This window comes from Gossypium raimondii, chromosome 1, assembly GCF_025698545.1.
Source record: "Gossypium raimondii isolate GPD5lz chromosome 1, ASM2569854v1, whole genome shotgun sequence".
Classification (NCBI taxonomy): Eukaryota; Viridiplantae; Streptophyta; class Magnoliopsida; order Malvales; family Malvaceae; genus Gossypium; species Gossypium raimondii.
In genome coordinates this window covers 34,861,878-34,875,797 of record NC_068565.1, presented here as the reverse complement: position 1 = coordinate 34,875,797, position 13,920 = coordinate 34,861,878, and the positions used below count along the sequence as shown (strand labels likewise).

At 33.4% G+C, this 13,920-nt stretch overlaps 1 protein-coding gene across 3 annotated transcripts; it reads right to left on the bottom strand.

The window, feature by feature from the left end:
• Window positions 1-7,847: 7,847 nt before the first annotated feature.
• Window positions 7,848-12,010, bottom strand: LOC105785682 (myosin-binding protein 2). 3 transcript variants are annotated; one of them, XM_012611803.2, is made up of 4 exons: window positions 10,247-12,010; window positions 10,030-10,158; window positions 8,538-9,942; window positions 7,848-8,454 (listed from the first exon to the last, which is right to left on the bottom strand). In XM_012611803.2, the coding sequence occupies exons 1-3, from the start codon at window positions 11,559-11,561 to the stop codon at window positions 8,573-8,575; spliced, it is 2,814 nt and encodes a 937-aa protein (XP_012467257.1). In that variant the 5' UTR covers window positions 11,562-12,010; the 3' UTR covers window positions 7,848-8,454; window positions 8,538-8,572. The 3 variants fall into 3 exon arrangements, with proteins under 3 accessions (XP_012467257.1, XP_012467258.1, XP_012467256.1); XM_012611804.2 differs by having other exon boundaries at window positions 7,848-8,444; XM_012611802.2 differs by having other exon boundaries at window positions 7,848-9,942.
• Window positions 12,011-13,920: the final 1,910 nt, after the last annotated feature.

The window sequence follows — 13,920 nt, the reverse complement described above, 5'->3', positions numbered from 1 at the left end:
TTATGCTTAAATGCACTAGCTTGCGCACTAGCTTGAGACTATGGTTGAACGATATGTTTATGTTTTGTGTGATATGCATAGGAAACGGGTGTGGAAAGGTAATGAAATAGTAAGTTCATATTTGAAGTGAAAAATGACAAAAAAGGGGATGATGAGTTGAATTGATGTTGTTATATAAGATAAAGTGATATTTTCATTGCAAAATTGAAAATTTCATAAATGTGTTAATGAATGGTATAATCGAAAAACGTCGAGTTAAATGGTAAATACGTATTAGTATTGAACTTACTAATATTGAATTGTACGTGAATTAAATGGAAATTGCTAGTGATATGATTTGAATTTTAAGTATGAGAATTTGTGAACTGAATGAAATAGAAATGAAGCATTAAATTGCATGGGTATGTATCAGGTCTCGTAGGCCCTATTTATTATGAACATAATATTTTGAGGATATATTGTGAACAATTATAAAAGCGTGTTAAAAAATTTTGAAAGTTTTAATTTATGATGAAATTTTATAATACGGTTAAATACATTTACAAGCGTTTGTGTTCTGGTAATGCCTCGTACCCTATTCTGGTGTCGAATATGGGTAAGGGGTGTTATAGCCCCTCCTGTTGGGCTTGGAAGATTCAAACCTGTCTATTCTCGGAACAAGTTCCACTAAGGACTCCGCTACCATCATGGCATTAGTAAGTTCCTAAACTCTTCAACGTTGCAATTCTTGCTTCGCCCATGGTTTCAACCTATCCGTAAAGGAGAAAAATGCTTCCTTCTCGCTCAAATTAGAAATCTAGAGCATGAATTCACTAAACTCTTGCACATACTCCCTAACCGTGCCTCATTGCGTAAGCCACTACAACTTTGCTCAAGCTTTATCCTCGGCATACTCGAGGTAAAACTGTGCTTTGAACTCCTTTTGGAACTCTTCCCAAGTTCTAATCTCGGTCTCACCACGTCTCACATCAATAGACCTACGTCACCACCATAACAAAGAAATGCTAGTAAAATACATAGGAACAGTATTTACCTTTGTGGCATTATCCTCGATGCTCATCGCACGAAATTATTGCTCCATGGCCCAAAGAAAGTTGTCCACTTCACTTGCGGACCTTGCCCTTTTAAACGCTTTCGGTTTGGGCACATCCATTGTCTGCTGCTTTGGCTTCGAAGCCAACATTCCATTACCCACGGCAGCCTTGAAAATCATGAGTTCCCTCTTAAGCTCTTCAATCTCTTCCTTCAAAACTATCACCATAGCCTCGAGAGCATCATCCTTCTCAGCTAGCTTATTTTTCGAGGAACCAATAGTATCCCACACATATTCCCTAAGCTGCTCCTTCATGGACTGCAACCCATCAGTGATTCTATCATTGACTTCGTCTATCCTCTCTTTGACGTCCCTCATGGACTCCTCGAGAGTGATGACTTGACCTTCCAAAGCTAACAATAAATCCTTTGATCGACTCGCTTTTCTAGCCCTTCCACGAGTTTCTATTGGCTCACTTTGACTGACAACTTCTTTCTACATCCCAACAGTGCCTTCAAACCAATAGCTCAGATACCACTTGTCACAGAGCTAGATCTTTCGTCTCATGATTCGTGCGGTCTTAGGTGATCCATTTGTCCAAACTCGCTTAAGTCAGCCTTTACTCAAGTGAGGAAATGCTCTTAGAATCTCTCAGAATTCACAACGAACAATAGAAAGCCACAGAAAAGAAAGCACACAAGGTTTTTGAGTAAATGCTCTCAAAATTCTCTTATTCACAAAGAATAATGAAACAATGAATGGAGTCAATAGAAATGAGGGGGAGGCACTCTATTTGTAGTTGAGCTCCCCCAAAATCGACGGCCAAGATACATTTACATCGACGGACGAGATTAACTATATCCCTTGATTTTAGGGATTTACAAGATATGTCATATAAAATCTAATCTTTACAAGATATGATTCTATCAATCTTTTAAGATTAGTTACCAAAATAACCTAAGTTGCCAAATCTTCATTATCGGGCCAACCATGCTTCAATCTAACAGGCTTCTCCAACAGTTCTTTGAATCGGGCCAATTCTCGTGGGCTAAATGTTCAATGGGGCGCATCTTGTGTCATGGTCACAGGCTTTGCACTTTGGCCCGTGACACAAGTATGTGAGCATTTGTAAGTATGATTGTTGAATATCAAATGGTTATGGCATGATGTTTTATTAAGTGGCGTATTGTATGTAATGTAATAAATACTTTGATTTACGTAAAATGCATGATTATATTATATGCGAAGTACGGAAGAAATTACCTTGACGAGGTAGATGAAGATAGGAAAAATTGACGTGGTGGGAGAATGGATGGATTGTTATGGAATTCATGGGAGTTTGGTGGCATCGTGGAATGGTTAACTATTTAAAAGGGCCATTGTATCCATGTTTAGAAGCCAATCAAGATGCTAATCAATAAGGGCTTTTTCTTGAGGGCGACAAGATATAGCTGCATATGAGTTTTGGTGAGAGTTTCGTGGTAATTATGGTGAGTATTTTATACCTATTTTTTGTGAATGCTTTATGAGATTTAGGGTTTCATTTATCGGTTTACTCTTTGGAATTTTGAGCTTTGTATTTAGGATTTTGGATAATGTATGTTTAGTACTTTTAAGTTTATTTTCTCCATATTGTACTTTAGTTTGTTTACTCATTTAGTGAAAAGTTGATACCTCCTTTGTTTGTGGTTTTCCCCTCTTTAAGGGTTTTCCATGTAAATTATTTGTGTTCGTTCCTCTCTACTTTTACTATTTCATTGTTTATATAGGTCGATCCTCAACAAGATTCACTATTTGGTTTCATGCTTGGGACAAAAAGGTTTCGATTTAGGATTTAAAAAGGTTTAAAAATTGATGAAAATGGAATGAGTGAGTTAGTTATTGAGTTATTGGGTTTGTTGAGATTTTGGTTTTTGTTTGTTGAGGCTTTGGTTTAATTAATGATTTTCAATGCGATATTAGGAGAGAGATGAATAGTGAATGGATAAGGTAATGGCCTTTCCTAGTTATAAGGGTTGTGTGCGAAACAGAATTAGTTAGGATCTGATAGTGTGAGGAGGGTAAGAATAATAAAGTTATTAGATTTATGGAGTTTTGGAATAATTAATCCCAATGTACATTTAATTTTCATTTTTCTTGTGGTAAATTAAAATCTAAGAAAAAATAAAAGAGATGAACTTGGAGAAAAATAAGTTTATGGGATTTTTTCATTTTCAATTTCAAATTTTCAATTTTTTTTTAGGAATTTAAAGAACATGGCAATTAGGTTATGCTTATATGGCCTATTTAACATGTCATGGCATCTTTTCGTTAAGATTATAATAATTGTTAATGAATAAATGACCGATATATTCTAATTTGATAATGTTAATAACCAAAATGTAAAATATCATTATTAACTAGCAAAAAAAGAGTTTAATTGAAGTAACATATCAATAATATTCCTCACCACACAAGCATGTAGCTTGTTTTATTTCACATTTATCATATCGAATAAACAATAATTCAATTTTAAAAATATTTACATATTAAAACAAAAAAAAACATTTTTTTCTAAAATAAATTATTGTGTTAAGAGGTTTTTCTTTTGATATGCAAAACTATTTTCAAATGGACAAGGACGTTGTACGTACAATGCTTTGATTTTTTTTTTAAGGCCAAAAAGTTTACATATTTCTAGGTGAACTAAATTAGACTCACTGATTTTTGCTAAATATTTCAAGAATTGTTTTTTAAGAAAATAAATTGTTATTTTACCTATAGAATAAGACTTTAAATCTTGAATTGAATTGTATTTAATAGTTATGTATCTTGACGTTAAATTTTGAGAGCTTATTTAAAATTCCAAAAATTTAAAAATTTTAATGAAAATTTTCAAAATAATTCAAAGACTCTATAAGAATTTTCAAAACTTTTGGGCTCCCATGATTCGTTTTCGAGTTTTATGATTCTAGAATCAAGTTAATTGAACATATTGACACGTTCATGTTATTTTTTTAATAGGGTAAACTATATCCAATGTCATTAAACTATTAATAAGTTTATGTTTTTGTTACTTAACTTCAAAAAGTCACAAAATGGTTATTGAACTATTCAAAAATTTTATTTAAGCCACTAAACTATTCAAAAGTTTTTATTTAAGTCACTGGGATGTTAAATTTCTTTTTAAAGTCCGACTAGCAAGCTCCAAGTGACGATTTGTCAATCGATACAATAGATCAATACCCATCAACGAGTAGAAGAACATACCTTAGATTCAAGTCAATCTGACGGTCAGTGTCGAAGATCGAAGAAGAAAGTTGTTTGAATTTTTGTTTGCAGATTCGTAACGTTCAAAGTTGTTTCAAGAAAAAAATGAATTGTAAAAGAGAAAAGGAATGAGAGTTTTCAATTGGTACAGGCAGTACAGATAGAGAAGGTCATATAACAACATTTTTTTACTTAAATGAAAACTTTTGTATAGTGCAGTGACCATTTTGTAACTTTTTAAAGTTGAGTGACCAAAACGTAAGCTTACTAATAGTTTAGTGACCTTGGGTGTAGTTTAGCCTTTTCAATATTACAATAATATTTTTTTGAAAGTGTTACAATTAGAGGTGTCCATGGGCCAAGTCGGGCCAAACTAAAATCCTAGGCTCGTTTGTTAGGCCCAGCCCAGACCGAGAAATGGGCCTAAAATTTTGTCTAAGCCCAGCCCAGATAAAATTGCTAAAATTTGGGCCCGGTCCACCCGTATTAAATGTTTCTATATTATTTTTTATATAAATTTTTTAAAAATATATAATACATAAAAAATACTAAAAAATAAAATAAATATTTCTCAATGAAAATAAATTTAAAAAATATGTATACTTAAATAATACCAAGATAGGTGCAACTTAACAAGCAAATGCCTCTAAAGTAGTAACAAAATTAACAATAAAACAAGATTTGTACAATATCCAAATAACAACAACAACAACAACATAATAGTGAAATGGTAGCAAAATAGTGAGAAAACAACAAGAAAATAGCAGCAAAACAGTAAAAAACAATATTTTTTTATTTTTGCAAATTCGGGTCGGGCCGGGCTCAGGCCAAAAAAGCCTTACTCAAGGTCCAACTCATTTTCTAAACGGGCCTTATTTTTTTGTTCAAGCCCATTTTTTGCCTATATTTTTACCCAAACCCTCTAACTTTTCAAGCGGGCCTTCGGGTTGCCCGACTCATTTACAGGTCTAGTTACAATTACAATACAATACAAGTCCAAGTGACCACAAATATCAAACTGTTACAACTCGGACTATAATAACAAAGTAGAATCAAACAATTAAAAGCAAAAACAGATTAAGAACTAAGTACAATCTAGACTAAAGCTAACAAACTGAACTAATTGGATTGGACTAAAACCCACTCTTTGCAACAGCATATGGTGGAACTTGGAGTCCCAAGTATATAATTGCGCATGCTTGGTCTCGAACTTGAGTACTCAAGATCCGGGCCCTTCGCCTTTGCCATATTTTAACATGTTAATAGTTGAAGTAATAATTTTCCATATATTATTAGGGTTAGTATTTGATACACTGACAATGTAATTTTTTTTATTACAAGTAACTTTAAAATTTTGGTAGTCTCTTTTTTAAATGTTTATTTTTTAATATTTTACTGTACTTCAATGAAATACTTGTCAACCCATAATTTTGTTTGTGAAGTTTAAAATTTTCACTAATAATGTATTATTTATTTATTTTTGTGTCGTATTATCCTTTTATATAAGATTTGAATATTTATTAATGTAGAGGTTGGTATGAAATAACATGCTGAAATATTAAAGGCATGGTAAATGCATGAACTAGAGAGGCCAATTTTAGATCAGATATCTCCATTTTCGAAAGCTATACCTTACCTTAACATCATCATTATCATCATATCATAATTAAGCTATTAATCTGCGCCGAAAGTCGTTAAACCATGCTTCATACAATCATTACTGCACACCGTTGCTTTCTTATACAAAACTGCCTTCCATTAATGAACACACGTGAAGGGAATAAGGCTATGGCACTTCTTATAAAGTACTACACACATCTGGTGTCGGTATAATTTCGATCCACCTCCTTAAATTCCTGTATAATGTGACACTATCATTGTCACACCATCCTAGATACCCCTATTTCACATTAATTTTTTAAAATATGTTGCGATAATCATATGTAAAAATATGCCATTAATTCTACTTTAAAAAATTTTAGTCTAAACATTGAGACCCTTGACAATTTTTATCAAAATTGGCTTAATGTCAGGTATGCGTATCTTTATTGAGTGGTGATTATTATTAAAAATAATTAAATAAGATTAAATGTCAACCTAATTAACATTTACTGTTTAATAGAGTGAATTTGAAAGATTTTATAGTTATGCAATTTAAAATTTTGTTTAAAATTGAACAACAAATGAATGTTAACTCTGTTTAGTTAATCTCTGTGTTACAATTTGATTCTTTTCTATAATATAGGGACTAAATGATTTAATTAATAATAGAGAGACTAATTTGATCTCACCCTTGTAATAAAGGGACTAGGAAGTACGTTCACCCTTTTGGGTTCATAAGTATTCAGCTTTTGAATACGATATGATTGCATGAGCATACTGGCTGTAAATATTTGATAAAAAATACTAATGGTGTCAATGATTGAACTAAAAAATTTAAATTGAAAAAGTACGAGTGTTGATACAAGTCTTAATAAGGGAGGAGCTAAGGAGGAGCTAAGGAGGAGAATGTGGTGGTACAAATGTGGTGGTTCGCCTAAACAAGCAGAGAGCTAAGAAAGTATAAGAGGAGGAAGAAGGTTGTTGTAAAGGTAAGGAAAGCTAGGAGTAACGGAGTAAGTGCTCAAGGTTGCTAATGAGGAAGAAGATCCCTTTTTCATCGTATTGGAAGATATTTATAGGAGATACCTCTTGTCTGGTAATGGTGAGGCAGGTTGTTATAGAGGAGTTGCCATCATCAAGTGTGTGAGGATGTGCAAGGTGGGGTCCATTCTATTATTCATTTTGAGGTAGTATGAGGTTGTTATGCATAAGTGGGTCCTAGTGGTATTTGAAAAGAGTGTTTAAATTGAAAAGCAAGTGACCAAGCGTGGTAAGTGGGAAGCCTGATGAAAAGGGACGTTCCCTTTATTAACGAGTTATCTCATAACAAGTGGCTAGTTTAGAGCTGACAATCGAGGACAACTCGGTGGACAGGAGGTGGAGAGCTGTCTTCAAGCATCCACCTGGTGTCTTGTAGGAGTTGCATGTGTCTAGCCCAAGTGTGGATATAACAATGAGATTTATTTTTTTTAAGTTTTTAAATCAATGGACTAAATTTCAAATTTCATTCAAATATAGGGACTGGCGGTATATTTTGACCAATTTGGATAAACTATGACATTAATTTGCATCAACTTGCATAAAAGAGAATTTAAGTGCTTTTTTTGAACAAAATTTATACGTCTTGAAAACCTGCATCATGTTCCAACGGTATCCTTAAGCTAATAAGATATAGTTCCAGCAATGACACCAATGGACTTCCGTTTTTTAATTATTATTTGATTGCATCAAATATTTTATTGAAAAACTGTTGTCGGCATGTTAGGTGGAGTTTTATGCTTGAAGCAAAATCATTTCTGAAAGCAATCTTTGCTTCTCATTCTGATTATAATATTAAATATTTCAGTGTTATTTTATACTTTCTTTTGTTCTTTACATCTACCTGTCAACCTCTGCCATGTCAATTGGAGGTTTAAAACATGTACTAAAAAATACAAGAAAACAGAACAGCTCCAAAACAATATAAACAAACACTCACTTTATATGTGCTTACAAATCGATGCATGTAGTTTACAAGTAACTCAAATCTGCCCCCTAGAAAGACCCACCAGAAGAAAATGATGCAAAATATGAGAAGGAAAATGGGGTTACTTACCCCTTTCTTTCCCTTCCCTAACAAGATTATAAATAAATATAAAAAAACATGACAAAAAAGAGCTTCCCAGTTCTGTCTGTCTGAATAAACTATTGCTATGAATCTGGCACAGTAGTGTTTGTTGGATCGATCATACATTCCAGCTCTGCAGGCCAGCAAGTTTCTAACAACATACAAAAATGACAGCTTGACTTTTGGACTTCATTTTTAACACATACATTCACCCCCCCCCAACCATCCTTTTTGTCCCCCCCCCCCCCTCAAAAAGGTGATGACTAGTTTGAAAACCCACAAAAAATTTGGGATTACTTGGACCCTAGAATCTCCAAAATGACCATACCAATTGTTGAATATAGGGAACTGTGGCACCTGTATTGTTGGTCATCGCCCGAGTTGGTGTTTTTTTCTTTTCTTTTCTTTTCTAATACTAGATTTGCAGTGGTTAAGCAACTCCAATTGAGCATTCTGCAATTAACTTAAAGAACAACAAAGAATAAACAACCATTACTTGTAACTTCACTATGATATGGATACAAAGAACTGTAGATTATGATATACCGATTAGATTTCCGAGTGTGTTCTGATGAATGCAACTATATAGCAACATCCCCATTACTCCTTACTCGAAGTTCGACACTTCTCAAATCGCGAAGATGTTGTAAAATCTCTTGAAGTAGATAGATCCCTTTATCTCCTTTCCTCAAGGAGCTGATACAATGTTTTAGAAACTCCCTATCTGCCTCAAGTGCTTGTAATCTTTCATAAACATGGTCCACTTCTTCCTCTATTGTGATCATTTTGTTCTCAAGTTCAGGTAATGTATGTTGCAAGGCAACAGAATTGAAGCCGTTTTCATGTCCATTCAGTATCTTTTCTTCAGTTTCTGCATCGGTAGCATCAAAAAGTGGGAGAAGTCTCTTTGCCTTTGTAGCCATGGGAATTATTTTGTCTTGGTGATGCTTCCCATTCACTCCCTTGAAATGACCATTGGCAACCCCATTTGTTTCATGGCCGAAATTATGAATCTCATGGAAGCCATTACCATTCTCTTCGTACAAATACTCAACTGATTTTATATCTTCATCATTCAATGAAATCAATTGCTCTTCCAAGACCTTCAGTTGCTCAAGAATGGATAGCCTCTCCTCCTCGAAGTTAGCCAATGATTCCTCTAAATACAAAACTGCATCAGCAGGGGTATTCTGGTTAACATCCTCTCGGATTTGATGGTTCTCGAAGCTATCTTCTTCCTTTGATTCATGATTCAAATCAACTGATACTCCATCACTGTCCTCAGCATTACTGCAAGACGCAGAACTTGCACTTCGAATGCTGTCATCTTTCCTTCTTCTCAGCATCATCATTCTCTCTTTGGCCTCATGATCCTGCACCTTTTTGCGATATATCTCAAGTTCCTTTTCGAGCTCTGCCTTCTCTTTCTCCCTCTTAACCATAAGCTCATTCAGAATCTGCAAGGCTTCCTGGTCATACTCGGACTGTTCTTCCATCATCCTCTGGTACTGCACCGCTTCCATCTGCATTGCTGCTTTCTCTTCTTGAAGCCTATTTATCATTGCCATTGTCTGATTTGCAGCCACCGCAGAAGCACTCCTCTCTTCCTCAAGCTCGCTATACAATGCATTTAAAGCTTTCCTTTCAGCTTTTAATGCTGATTTCAACTTGTCAACAGTCAGTACCCCATCACCACCCTCAATGTCACTGAAAACAATTCCATCCAAGGAATCTTCGGTTCCGGATTCTTTTCTGTCAAGCAATAACAATTTCTTGTGCAACAGATGGAGACTGTCGATGGAAGTCGGTGTATCCGGAACTTTATCTTCCTCAATATCATTAAGCTCTGAAGATAATGATATATGGTTTTTCATTGGTTGGTCACTAGTCTCACTCTCAAATGTTGCAGTTTTAAGCTGCTGCATTGTTTCTTCCTCAACATCCTTGGAGCCTAATGTAAAGGAATCCAAGATTAACAACACCTCAATAAACAAATTCTTAAATTAAAAGACATTTTAAATTTGGAATTAAGGTTTACCACGATCAGCATCTGCATGTAATTCAGAACTGGTTGAGGGATCTCCTTGTGTGCATTCATATAAATGTTGTATTTGAATATCTTCAATTGTTTCATTAAATTGCACAACATCTGTCCCTATTGATATTGCTGAAGAAATTGCAAAAAACTTTAGTCTTTAATAGTTCAATAATAGGCATTTGGTAAAAATTTATATCAAATTGGATTAAGCAAGTACCTTGATTAACATCTAAATCGATTTCCTCTTCTCTTGTTGTGGCATTTGGTTGAACATCATCAGCTTCATTCAAGGAGGGCATATTTGCTTGAGTGGTAGCAACATGTTGATCATCTTCCTTCTCCATCAAATCTAGCTCCACTGCAGGAGTTGAAAAGCCCTCCTTGCCATTAGGCTCCATTGGTTCATCCACTGCATCAATGGTTTCCTCTTCACTCACATGGGGTGAAAGGGGTGTCACTTTCTCCGCTGAACTGCAACCATTCTGCACAACCAACTCCACTCGTGTCCCAGGTTGCTGGGAATCAAAGTCCAAAATAACATCTCCAGTACCAGCAACATCTTCATCTTCCTCTGTGAACTCGTATATTTTTTGGCTTCTCATAGCAGTAGAATCCATCAATTCAACTGGAATCAAATGGCAGTCATCCCCCCCGATATAAAACTCCAGATGCTTGTTCAGAATTTCAGGAGACTCCTCTTTGGCACAAGTGACTTGAGTTAACCCCTGGTCAGCCATTGACACAGTTAAGTCTCCTTCATCCACTGATGATTGATCTTTCTCTATAACCACATCGTCTTCATCTCCATTAGCAGCCACTTGGTTGCAATCAAAACTAGAAACAAAATATGAAAACTCCTCTTTTTCCACTTCCCTTGGTTCAATACCTTCACCATCAGAAATGATGCCAACTCTCTTGTTTTCTTCAATCATCTGTTCATCTTTACGATCATCAGCCACAAAATCTGATCTGATTCCATCTGAAGCATTACCCTCATCTGCATTAATACCCTCAACTTTTTCTCCACCTTCAGTGATTAAATTTCCTTCCTGGGGATAATCCAAAACCTCCCAGGAAGGTTTAATCATGAAACAAGGAAGATTCCACTTTTTCTCCACCATGACACCACAACAAGAACACTTGAAATCCTCATCGCCGTTTTCTATCACTTCATCACCACCATTCTCCGACGGCGACGAGGACAAGCAATCCTCACACATATCTCGAGATTCAGAGAGTTTCCGATGATTTGAACAAAAACCCAATTTAGAAATCTCATTGGCATGATCATCACACACAAGATCTCTATATGATTTGTACTTTGATGGCTCAAAGATATGATCAAGCCTAGAACACCAAAGGCAGGGCCTTTTAAGACCAAAGTAATCAGCAAACTTGATGATCAGATAAGAAAACAGTGAATTCAAAAGGAGGAGAACGATCAGAATCCATTCTAGTAAGACGTAGACAAGAATAAGAGTGATCCTATTAGTGTTTTTATGCAACATGGTAGCAAATTTGTTGGCAGCCATTAATGATGCTCTGTGTTTTCTGCTATGTACAGAGAGGAGAAAAGGGACAAAACAGAAACAAAAAAAAGAGAAGAAGTTGTTAGATAAGAAGAAGACGAAAGAGCTTAAGATAAAAAGAGTTATGGAGAATGAAAAAGAAGTGAAATTGAAATGGTTTTTCAATAAGGGAGAGAAGAATCGGAAAGTCTAAAGAAATGGGTATTATATTTTTTCAGACTTGGAAATCATAAAAGGCGGTTTTGAATAGGAAAGTGACAGCCAAAGAAGACTGAAACCCTGAGGAAAATCAACCCATAGAAATCATTTTCCACAAAAACAAAAATAAAAACTAAAAAACATTGAAAAAGGTTTGAGTCAGAGTAAATAAAGGAATTTATTTTCCTTGGTTCTTTTTTTGACAGAATTAAGCAACTATTGGGATCTTAAACAACTAAACTGATATTTGTTTTAAGTGATAAATTTTCATTTAGCTTAAGCTTAAGGTTGATGCCAATGGATTAATGGAAGGGGTAGAGGTAGCCAGCTATGGCAGCCCCCACCCTTACAGTCCCTCCAGTCTGGTGTTGTTTTGTTTGGGACAAAGAAAATGGGAGGCCCCACCAACCTTACCAATGGGTTGGTGGAGACCACTCTCAAAGTTAAAAGTGGGCTCCATTTAGGACAGGTTGCTGCTGCTTCATGTTCTTCCTGCTCCTTTTAACTCTGTTTTTCGTGGACACTATTTATGCTTTTTATCTCTGCCATCCTAGTCCTTTGTGTGAGAAAAGAAATGGACTCTTGAATTTCTGTTTCTAGCTTTGGATTCCTTAAACTTGCTCTTCTTTTCTTTTCTTCTTTTTTTTTTTTTTTTCAAAATTTACAAGTATATTTACCTATACTGCTATATACTAGATATTTTATCAACTACAGATAGATGAATAATAAAAGTAAAATGATAAAATATTAAAATAAAGTTTTAATTAAATGGTAAATTAAAATTTTATTAATATATTGAGTATGTATAATTTTATTGGATTTTTAAAAATAGAAACACTAAATTAGCTTACAACCTATAATGAAATTAAGTTATTTTGATTCTCAACCTATTATTTTCACATTCTTAAATAGTTTAAGGATATAATAATATACCTATAATCTTATTACCATGTATTCTTTAGGTAATAGGCGTAAACTTAAATTTTGAATCAACTTACTATTTATTTTTATTATTTTGATCAATTTAATTTTTTATTTTCAAATAAAATTTTGTTCTAACTAAAAACCTCTAACCCTCAAAAGAAAATCTCTTTTTGTTAACAGTAAATTTCATAAATTATTATATTTATAATTTATAATTTTTTCAACATTATATATTTACTTATTAGCAAACAATTTGTAATAAAAATAAGAATTAGAATAATTTAACATAATCTTATGAAAATTGAGATTAAAATATAATAAAAAAACTACATTTATTTTTATAACAAAAAGAATTTAATAAAATATGCTTTTAAATAACCTTATATGTCTATAAAGAAATATTTGAATATTATTTTCCATCTAAATACATTAAAGAAAGTAGTGTAATATATTCAACATTTGATCCTATGTATAATTTCTTTTTACGAACGCGAACTAAATTTTACAATATAATTTTGTTTACCTAAAGGTTATTGCACTTAAAAGAATAAGAGAAATATTACCCAAACTCTAACTGATCATTTAATTTAACGATTGAGGAATGTATTTTTATGTTAAGAAATATCGAAAAGAGAAATAGTAATAGTAATTATAGTAATAAAAATCATGTGATTTATTTGTAGATTATTTTATTCTCAATTTCAGTTACCGTAATACGAATTTTAGAAACTTCCAATATAGATAAGAAAATGATCTGGATTTCAATAAAATAATGAATTAAAAATAAATACATGTTTATTTACTAAGTTGTTATAAATTAAGAAATATTTAAATAAAATTATTGATATTTATTTACAAAATTTTCATATTTTTATTTAATTTAATTATGCTGATTTGCTTTAATCAAGCTTTAATATCTAAATTATGCCCCACTGGCTTTTTAGGTCCTAAAATCCCAACCCCAAGTTAAAAATTAAATTAACCATTAAATATGATTTTTGTTCCTCTTCCTCTACTTTAATTTGTATCATCAACCTTACATAATTTCCAGGCTATATAGGATTCCAGCTCAAAGGAAATTAATCTTACAATAAAGTACACTCAAACAAAATCTCTTTTTTTTTTTAATAATCTTATAAAATTTAAGGGTTTTTTTTTTTGTTAATATGGATCAACTTTGAAGAACATTGTTCAAAAAGTTGAGTACAATTATAAAAGATTTTTTTTTGTTTTTGAAAAA

Excerpts from the sequence above, each read along its gene's own strand:
- LOC105785682 (XM_012611802.2), bottom strand. The coding sequence starts at position 11,561 with ATGGCTGCCAACAAATTTGCTACCATGTTGCATAAAAACACTAATAGG. Across the intron at positions 10,159-10,246 it reads CGATTTAGATGTTAATCAAG|CAATATCAATAGGGACAGAT; the intron begins GTACTTGCTTAA and ends CAATTTCTTCAG. Across the intron at positions 9,943-10,029 it reads ACATGCAGATGCTGATCGTG|GCTCCAAGGATGTTGAGGAA; the intron begins GTAAACCTTAAT and ends CCTTTACATTAG.